General features: G+C 32.7%; 2 protein-coding genes across 2 annotated transcripts; both read left to right on the top strand.

Moving 5' to 3' along the window:
* The first annotated feature begins 657 nt into the window (after positions 1–657).
* Positions 658–3,729, top strand: LOC115446243. The gene is made up of 3 exons (XM_030172828.2): positions 658–743; positions 2,175–2,359; positions 3,545–3,729. The coding sequence occupies exons 2-3, from the start codon at positions 2,182–2,184 to the stop codon at positions 3,682–3,684; spliced, it is 318 nt and encodes a 105-aa protein (XP_030028688.2). The 5' UTR covers positions 658–743; positions 2,175–2,181; the 3' UTR covers positions 3,685–3,729.
* Positions 3,730–5,376: 1,647 nt separating this feature from the next.
* LOC115446234 (allergen Tha p 1) lies at positions 5,377–10,679 on the top strand. Its single transcript, XM_030172814.2, has 3 exons — positions 5,377–6,300; positions 8,055–8,248; positions 10,325–10,679. Exons 2-3 carry the CDS (start codon positions 8,065–8,067, stop codon positions 10,510–10,512), a joined length of 372 nt encoding a protein of 123 aa, XP_030028674.1. The 5' UTR covers positions 5,377–6,300; positions 8,055–8,064; the 3' UTR covers positions 10,513–10,679.
* The last annotated feature ends 229 nt before the right edge of the window (positions 10,680–10,908 follow it).

Below are 10,908 nucleotides of genomic sequence, written 5' to 3'. Positions count from 1 at the left end.
TAATAATTTGGTGAGGTTTGGTAGGCGTGTGGTTTAACTATAAACGTGCTATAGTAATTATATATTTACATTATACGCAACGCGCCTATTAGATTCTCATAGGTGTGTCATCACACCCTCGTTTCTCTAGCTATTTTAATGCCCATGTAATACACGACGAGTCCTTTGTTTATGATGCATATACTTATAACATAACACAAAAACGACTACATTGCATCAATCGCATAGTTATATACGTCGTGATTTTATAGTCGTTTTGGAACCGAAAAATTTTATTCCTGTATCAATAACAGTTTAAAAAAAAATACTAAAATTAATGTTTACGAATAATAAATGAGAACTCGTGGTAATGCAACTAAATCTCATGTACTACTACGATCGGTGCCATTCATAATTATTAATTAATTGTCGCGATGTTACTATCATTATCAAATTCGAACTAGTGAAAAACAATAGTATCAAACACTATTTTTTTTTAATTATCAACAGTACGATTAATTCACTATTTTTTTGGTCTTACAAATTGTTTAAAGTAGCCACGTTTTGGTTCCAAAACGACTATACAATCACGATGTATAGTTCGCATAGATATAGTAGTTTTATAATGCCACCAAGGAACTCTAAAATATCAAAATGCAGGTTTTTTAATGTTGCATAAAAAGTTGTTGTTACACGCCTTTAAATATCAATGGATTTTGGACAAACTGTTTAGTGATTTCTAGACTTCTGGTGATATAAGTACGGTAGGGATTTTATTTTATAATTTATTTTTGTGTTTGCTATCTCACAGACGTAAGAATTATAAATAATTTGTCATTTAATGTTTTTCCTATTTATCTTACTAAGTGATTTGGGCTTTGTTTGGTTTTATAAACGAAGCTGGAGTGATTTGTACCAAACCTGCACCGACGCATAACTCGTATAAAGTTTTTGATATGGCTAGAAGCAAATTTTGTTTTTTATATGTGCACAGCAAAGTGATTCCATTACACCCAATGATAAGTTGGATGGGGTCCAATAGAATGTCGACTGACGAGAAATGTCAGCCTCTTGAAACCGGATATACATAGGTCGATCTCGGAACGCGACGGTTTTAACACCTTGTCTACGGTGGTCGCTATCCGGGCGGATAAAAAATATATCCTACCATCAGCGAAAGTTAGCCATGTAAGCTATCTGAGGGCACAAGAAAAAGCAAAACAGCTCATAACTTCTACTGAACAATAGTTCTACGCAGTCGTTTTAGCCGAAAACGATTTAAACTACAAACATATCAATGAATTGGTACCAGTGGCGAAGTGTCCATAAAACCCGATTCCTGCCTAATTTATGTAGAATGCAATCATCGTCAGAAGGACATGCAGACCGCATTTATGCATAACTAGTTTTTGCTCGCGGCTTCGCCTGCGTGAAGGAATTTTTTCGGGATAAAAGTCCACTGTATGATAAAAGTCTCGTTACATATTTTCCCGGTACTGATAGGTTCAAACTGTTATATATGTAGTTATAAGTATAGCGTGCTGCGTACACGCCCTTGTCGATGGGCTAATAAATTAGTGCGTTACGAGCCAGCGTTTGTTTCACTCGTGTCCCGTATTGCATACTTAACACAAACTAATTTTATTCCCATGGGGGTTGAATTTATCAAAATCCTATTTAAGCGAACGTCTTCATCATAGTAGCTCCAATTTTTAGTTTCAGTTCAATCAGTCAAAAATTTAAGAAGATTTATACAAACTTTCATCCCCTATTTTATCCCCTTAGGGGTGGAATTTGTCAAAATCCTTTCTTAAGGGATTTCTACGTCATAGTAGCTTTATGCATGCAGTCTCAGCCCGATCGGTTTAAAATTGACAAAGTTTTATACAAACTTTCATCCCCTATTTTATCCCCTTCGAGGTAGAATTAATCAAAATCCTTTCTTAGCGCATGCCTATGTCTTAATATCTACCTGCATACCAAATTTCAGCCCGATCCGTCCAATAGTTTGGGCTGTGCGTTGATAGATCATTATGTCAGTCAGTCAGTCACTTTTGAATTATATATATTTAGATAATACCTATATTTTGTGGTTCCCTTTAGGAAAATTTCACCTTTAGCCGCTGATTGGTACACATCATTTAAAGCTAACAACACAAAACTGCATTTTCATGTTTGTTGTTTTTTAATTATAGGTACGCCATGAAGGTGTTTTTGCTTGCATTGTTGGTGGCACTTGCTGCCGCTCAAACGATCCATGATGGTCAAATTTTCGACCAGTTTAACATTAAAGAAATAATGAGTGATGATGTCCAAAGGAAACTTCTTCTCGATTGTGTTCTGGACCGTAGCCCGTGCGGGAAATACCAGATAATCAAAGGCAAGTAAATATTAATAAGTTCCTCTATTCTAAAATATAGTCTTAACGCCTTATTCATAGACGTTATTTATCTAAGGTCGGAGCATTGCTGTGATAACGAGTCTGTTTCTCAGTGCTGACGGCATGGCAGCTTTCGCAGTGCATAGATATAGGACTGTTGTGATTGGCTAATATTGCGATACTACTTGAATCTAGTTAGCTGTCAAATAAACAAAGCTGAACAAACAGCAATCTGTCAGATAAACAAAGCTGAGAAACAGATTTATTATCACAGCAATGTTCAGTCTTAGATAAATAACGTTTATGAATACGAGCGTTAATCTTATCTTAATTACAAAGGTTTGTAAAGATGTTTGCTAGAAATACACAAAGACCTCGTTTGTTGGATTTAAATAAAATTTGACTTTTAAAGGACTTCGACATATCCGCAAGCGAAATAAATATTTGTTCGATTAACAATAATGTTAAAATAAACTAGTTTTTGGATTTTTTTTATTTTGTACCGATGTTAGAAAAACTGTAACTAAACAGTCACTAGGGAGACAGAAAGACTTTTCGAAACGTCGGGAGAAAATAAAAAGCGAAATCCCGCAATAAAATTCGAAGACTGTTGATGTCTATATTTCATATTCTCTTAAACATAAGAAATCATAATGTAATAGTGTACCGGTAAGAGTGTATTCAACTTGATGCAATCAACGTAAGTGAGAAATAATATATGACTTTATTATCGTATTATCGCCTATGTTAAGTCCATTATTCTTAATCATACTTCTTACTCTGACTAATATTATAAATAAGAAAATTTGTGTAGTATTAGTGTACTAGATAGATTCCGGTATGGGTCAAACATTTTCGTATGCCTAAAGTAATTCTATTGATTTGGTTCAGTATCAACATTCATATTGACTTCTTCAGTTTTGTGCGCATAGAGATTGCTGATGATGGTGTGGCCTTTCTTAAAGTTTAAAATTATATGTTACACCTCTAGAAATATTCCTTTGCTGGAAATTATTCTAATATCATGCAGATGTAAAGACTCATGGGGGTGACTTAATTATTGCCACTATCGATGTTGATTTAATTTATACTGTATTTATTCGTATTTTATTGAAACGAAACCATCGATTAAAAAGTTCTTGAATATAATTTTTTTGTTGCCTAAAAATATTTATTGTATTGCAGACAAAACACCCAGTATCCTTGAAACCAAATGCGGTGATTGCACACGTGCGCAGAAAGCTAAATTCGAAGAAGCAATAAAAACACTCGAAAGAGACTATATCGATGAGTTTAAGGCACTCAAAACACTATATGCGGTTTGATAATGATAATTCGTGAATACTTACGAAATATATGATGTTTAAATATTTTTTTGTTTTATTTTTAATCATCGCGTTCACTCACGTAGAAGGACTTGATTGGCAGACTGTTGGCTTCATCGACAATTTTTCGAAAAATTTAGTCAAGATTCAAAAAACGGAGAAAGATGTACTGATGTCAAATAAATATAAAACTCAATGTGTAAAATAAAGGCAATTAGATTGCCAAAAGTTGATGTGATATATTAAAGGACATGTGTCTTATCTACTAATAACATAAATATGAAAAGTATAAATGTTTTCAAGTGTGCAAGTTAGAAGTAAACGTAGAAACTAAAGCCACACACATAGATCATGTCCCAGATTAATATACTTTTGTCCTTGGAAAGGCCTTTCACAAAAGCGAAAATATCTCCAAGAAACACCTAATAATTTCACAGGACATCAACCCCAAATGTTATTAACTAAGGGCTGATTTTTCAATTGTCAGACAATATATATCCATAAATTAATAACTGACTAAATATAGAACATCGTTATTTTTATCTGTTCGTGTTGGACTTTATCTTACAAACTTTATGTGGAAATGTTCTGACTCCCAAACAATCACATTGTTCAAATAACTTTTGCCCAAAAGAGAAATATAATTGGTAAAGCCGTGCCAAACACGTGTTTACTATATTTTACTTAATTATATGTGTCAAGCCTTTCCTAAGGACCGCCACAGAGCCCAGAAGGTCTGCTGCTTTATGCATCCAGTCGCTGCCGGCCCTTGTGTGTAAGTCTAGCCAGAGGGCGTCCCACGCTACATTTGCCAAGCGGTTATCTATTTTGGGACAAATGTTGCCAGTCCATTGCTACGTCAACCTACTTAAAATTTTATGCTTACACATATTTAATTATATATGGAGCGGCATCACGGAGCAGTAATATTTTTCAACATAAGAAGTCTTGTAAACGCAGAGTCTGTTATTTTTATGAAATCGCAAAAAATCCCTCTCCCTTCCTCAGGTATCTCTATTACTCTATATATTATATCTATCCAGAACCTAAACATTATTAACATCATGTCCTATTACTATTATTAAATTCTATAAATAAACCTAAGATTTATACTTAGTACCAACCTTGTAATAAATTTATAGCAATATCATGTTCATAAAATATTGCTAGTTGTTTCTGGTTGCCTTTACAACGCGCCACAGGTATCATTGTATGGATAATAGACTATTGTATTCTTAGACACGTAAACAAGGGCATACCAGGTAGCCATGCCGATATGAAAAAAAAATGTTAAGATATATAAGTATACGCGTTTTTAATTTTTAAGTACACCAGGACTTATAATATGGAGATATTACACGAGAGAGATATACAAGTATAATATTTTAATAGAAGCATATAAAAATGCGCAGCGACGATAGCCTAGTTGGGTGTGGAACGCACTGCCAAGACGAATGTCCGCAAGTTCAAATCCCAAGGGCACACACCTCTGACTTTTCTAAAATCATGTGTGTATTCTTTGTGAATTTATCGTTCGCTTTAACGGTGAAGGAAAACATCGTGAGGAAACCTGCACATCTGAAAAGTTCTTTATAGGAATTTTGAAGGTGTGTGAAGTCTACCAATCGGCACTAGGCCAGCGTGGTGGACTAAGGCCTAATCCCTCTCAGTAGTAGAGGAGGCCCGTGCTCAGCAGTGGGCAAGTATATAATACAGGGCTGATATTATTATTATATTATATATATAAAAATGCAATTTTTTCTACATCTTAGTTTGAAGAAAAACGTGTATTAATGCTAAATTCTGCATGCATTCAAAAAAGGCATATATCGGATAAATTAGAATTCTTTAAATGCTGTTAATTAATACAGAATAGAATTAGACTACATTCATATAAGCGATACGTGTTTCGTCGCATAGATGAGTGTATTTACCGTTTTTGGCCAACACTCAGACATATAGACCCACTTTACTATACCTACTTCATAAGTGGGTCTGTAGGTCCGAAAGAAATAATAGAACTACTGTTGTTATTAGATTTTATATACCTTTACATTGCTTTCTACTTTATTGCTTCTACTTGAACACGAAACTATTTATTACGGTATAGATATTTATCAGAGATGCTACTAGACTCGCAACTTTAACTCAGAACAAAAACACAAAAAAGGTGAATCAATACTGATTACAGGCTAATCCAAAATGAACGATAACTAACTTTAAAATAACAATACTGTTTGAAATTGTTAAACAAAATAATGAAAGCATTAAAACAAAAGTTTTTAGTTATATTTATACAACAAAAGTAAATATAGCAAATTATATAAAATCCATTACGTGAACTGCTCAAAGTTGAACTTATGTCATCCCTTAAGTTCATCGACTCAAACAAGTTTGGCTGCATCTGATTTAAAAACCACGGTAAAAGGACCAAAACAAATTGCATTTTATTCTACCGGCATGCTGCTTTCTTTATTTCCGGAGCGGGCACGTTTTGTATGCGGCCCGTTACATCGACCTCGGGGCCGGTTCGAGAAATGTTTGCACCCCACTGTGGAGCCGAGATACCGCCATACCATCGGTGGCAGCCGATCTTGAAGGTGCTTTCTTCTAATTGTGAGTACTTTTTGCTTAGAAAGTGTTTGTGAAAGTTTCTACTTCGATTTGTTTAAAATTGGAATGTCTTTGTTACTAAACGTTTTGTTTTCAAGGATATTTATATAAACCTATTTTGAATTGATAGATGTTTTATGAGTTAAACAGAATTCATTAGTGGCAATTAGTTTATAGTTATAACAACTAGCAATTTACTGCGTTTATATTTTCCAAGAACGAGTCAGAGGTGTTATTCGACATGCTTAGAAACTGTTCAAGAAGTTGATTGGTATTTTTTAATTTTGTAAACCAGCTTAACGCTTCATTTGCAATGATATTTTTATTATCCTCTTGATTAAGATTTCCTAGAAAAAATATTTGGTTAGTGAATAATTATTCTGGAATACATTTTTTGACGACATGACGTGAAAAAAGATAATTCAATGTGAAGAAAAAATAAGTTAAATATCAAATTATAATGGAAATTCCGATGTTCCGGGGTAATAGAGAGTTCAATAATTATATTATTATTTTTATAAATAGTTATAAGCAATATGAGAAATTAAGGTATAGCAGATAGCTGGCGTCATGTGTTGCTTAACTAGCTGATACGAGAGCAAATAGAGATTATCTTAAGACTAGTAATTTTTAGTATTGATGATGGAATCTTATATCCCGATTTTTAAATGCAAAAATGTTTAGAATTAGGTACAGATTTATTGACTTCTTTGAAATCGAACTACGTAAATGTTGAATTTTAAAACATCGTTCAAAACCAGACCGTGTCGCTAAGATACTCACATCCTCTCATTCCTAAACGCACAATTTTAACAAATCTTTTTTGGTCTCATATACCTCGAACACATACAGACTGTATTGAGTTCTTATGCCTCATAGGTATGTACGTGCCCATATGCTTTTGCACTTCTCACATATCTTATAATATCTTCCCATGCCTTCCTCGCTTTTCTCCATGCCTACACCATACGAGGTATTCGTTTGAGTAGGATTGTTTTTAAAAATCAATTTAGCGAAATCTTATGCAATTTTCAATACATCTATTTATTGTATATAGTGTTTCTCTTTCATTTATGCACTTTATAAAAGCGAAGCGAAACAAGTTTGGACAAATTTCTCTAAAGTAGGTAGAGTTCACTTTTAGTCTTGTCTTTTATTTATCTTAAAAACGATTGCATAGTTTTTCTTTCTATAAATTTTGATTGACAATAAAAACATTTTGTAATATTTTTTATAACTTAGTTTAATATACTGCATAAACTAATGAAGGTTGTGTCGTTCTTAACATCCAGTAGCTTGTTACTTCTCCACTTAGGACTATAGTGTCCAGAATCCAGATATGCAGTGTCATTTTTATATTGCGTTATTAATTAAACCACATATTCGTCTTAACTTCTTCAAAAATCATTCATGAATAACAAATATTTTCGCCAAAAATCTTGGCTTTAGTTTTTAGATTTTTTATCAGTTTCTTGTTTTGTGCGAATATGGCGATTGTTCATAATGAAAGTGTAGTTTTCACGGAAAGTATGATCTTGCCGCTCCGACAAATTCTCTTCGTGTAATAGTAGTGGTCTTAGGGAATGTAAATTTAAATTTACTTTGTAATGATATTTTTTTCAAAACATACACTTTTTAATTTTACATTTATGATAAGTAAACTTATATAAAAGTGTTGTTTTCAATAAGATAAGTATATAGTTTCTTCTATGCAATGTCTAAATGACCCTTCATAAAAATTACTTTATATTTTCCAGAAACCCAACAATGAAGACTTGGTTGTTGTGTCTCGTGCTGACGGTGGTGGTGTCACGCTCCACGCAGCAGAACTATCCTCGGAATGAGAATATTAACATAAATGCCATCCTGCAAAACGATAGAATCCTACTGGGTTACTACAAATGCGTTATGGACAAAGGCCCCTGCACTAAGGATGGGAAGGTGTTTAAACGTAAGTATTATAAGCTAATAGACTATTTTACAGCTATTGCTTTTAAAAACCATAAAATAAAAGCAATAAGAGTTACCATAATGCAAACGTCGCTAAAGTAAATTCCATTAAAGTTGCTACATTACAAACGTGGCTTGAAGAGGCATAACAGTTACAATAATAGAAATGTCGCTAATTTAAATGCCATTGGAGTTGGTACAGTACAAACATCGTTAAAAAAGCCATAAGAGTTACCCCAACCAACACGTCGTTGAAGTAAAATCCATAAGAGATTGATAATGAGATTTGTACTACCTTTGCAATATCGTTTGTTTAGATTAATATCATATTTGTCAAGAGAAGAATTAAATAAAATTTACAATCCCTTCCAAAAAACGAAATAAAAATAATTTACACACAGAAACCCAAGGCAAATCTATATGTCTTTTACAAGCTTTTGCTCATTCAGTGACTACTTAAAGATATATTTTACCAAGTTAATAAGCTTCAAATGCGTATGCAAATAATTATTAGGGAATCACAAAATTACTCAGGTAAATGTGTTGTCACGCAATTATGACGTTAATACCTTACGTAGGTTTTTGATTATATGGCAGTCTCGCGTAGTGTATGCGAAGCTGCCCGTTAATATTGTGACACACTTTTACAATTAATAATGATTAGAGTCTTAATTCCGTCTACGGGTGCGAATCCGATTTTTGAAGTTACGTGTGTTCTAATCGAAGATCTTTAGTCTAGTCGTCTGACAGCCATTTTCAATGAACGATCCCAATCTCAATCTTCTATTCTATTCCGAGAATAAACCAATGAAAATAAGTCATTTATAAGCACGATATAAAATCTTTTGATTGATCCTTTTTTGAGATAGACTGAAAGTAGCGATTTATTTTAGCAGTTAGGCGTATAAATAAATAGGGATTTATTGTCTCTTCCCTATATGGCTATCAAAGCTGTCCTTTGATTATAAAGTCTGTAATTACAAAAAGACGGATATGCCCTCATAGAATAGACCCTCCTGATATAAATTATTTTTAACTCATTTATTGGCGACCTCCTTTTTGACTCTAATGTGCAACATGTATTTTATTAAACCCTCAATAACAATTACTGCAATATCCTATGATTGTAAAATATTATAATAAAATTTATTACTGCATACTCAATATTAAAATTAATAGACGCTTAATAAGTTAGGATTACGCATTTGCAAGAATCGTTCTTGTTATTACTCCCACTTTTGGAAGGCCCTTCTCTAATTTCCACCATTTTTGGAACATTAGTTGCTACAGTAATTTATTTGGGATTGATAGGTCGCCAGAACCTTTCAAGAAATCAATTGTTTATGCGTGATATATAAAAAAAAACAATCAGTCCAAAAACTATTTTATTTTAATAGCCTTAAATAATAAGAGACGTAATTAATACAAACTTAATAAATATAGGTACATTTTGTTGTTATATATTGAACCAGACTTAAGTTGACCATCTACATATTACCAGCAGTAAAATAATTATGAAAATTCTTACCTTGTATGTAGATCGAACTTATTAAACTGATAATAAAGATATAATGAAATTTAAAATATATTATATACATTGTACGTAATAAATATAACTCATACCATTTTTTTATTAATAACAAGAATTAAATTAACGTGTACTGGGCACCTATAACAAGCATATCTCTGTGTTTAAAACAATATACTGGAATCACAATTACATGATTAGTTATAAGGTACATAATCGTATAACATAACAGAATATGAGTTTCCCGAAGAAACATAATTTACAGATATAATTCTCTAAGACGTCTTTCACACTGGTAAATTACATTTACAACAAAATTTCTATATTCTCTAGGCTATGAAAAATAAATAAAAATTGAAAAAAATAAATAAAAATACGATACGATACGATGATTTAGTGAATAATTATTTTTGTAAAAAAGATCTTTAAGACTAAATTTACCTAGAAAAGGTGTAGTCATTAAAATTTTCAATTTTTTTAATCTTTGAGTTTAATGTGGCACCATGATACTACGGATTGTAGCAATACATCTCACTTTTCTCTTTACAGGTGCATTACCAGAAGCATTGCCCACTGCCTGTGCCCGATGCTCGCAAAAACAAAAGGCAGTGTTTCGTACATTACTATTGGCCATTAGAGCGAAGAGTGAACCCCGCTTTATGGAACTACTTGATAAATACGATCCAAGCCGTGCCAACAGAGACACACTTTATAAATTCTTAGCCACTGGAGTTTAAATAAAAAGAAGAAATGTCAAACAAGAATTTGAATAAAACATTTGATCAAGCAATTGCTACAATTGACCAAGAAACGGTGTCATAGTGTCCAAGACTTAATAATGCATTTATAAGTTATTTATAAGTTGGTTAATTTATGTATAGAAATAAAACATTTAATACGTAAAGGATTTTTCCTCTGTACATCGAACCCATCGAATTAATGCTATAGCCTCTTTGTAACCTAGTAAAGCAGAAATAAATGGCGTTATATCCATTTATGTGCACATTATAACAATTGCTCGGATTGTAATTGACTGCATCATAATGAATAATTGAGATTGACATGTTAGCAATGTTTATTATGCTTTCCGGAAAATAACTCCTCAAGCTCTGTAGGTACTAGATTTTCTTATA

The sequence above is a fragment of the Manduca sexta genome, chromosome 16, assembly GCF_014839805.1.
Source record: "Manduca sexta isolate Smith_Timp_Sample1 chromosome 16, JHU_Msex_v1.0, whole genome shotgun sequence".
Classification (NCBI taxonomy): domain Eukaryota; kingdom Metazoa; phylum Arthropoda; class Insecta; order Lepidoptera; family Sphingidae; genus Manduca; species Manduca sexta.
The sequence above is the reverse complement of the archived record's forward strand: the minus strand, read 5'-3'. Positions and strand labels throughout refer to the sequence as shown.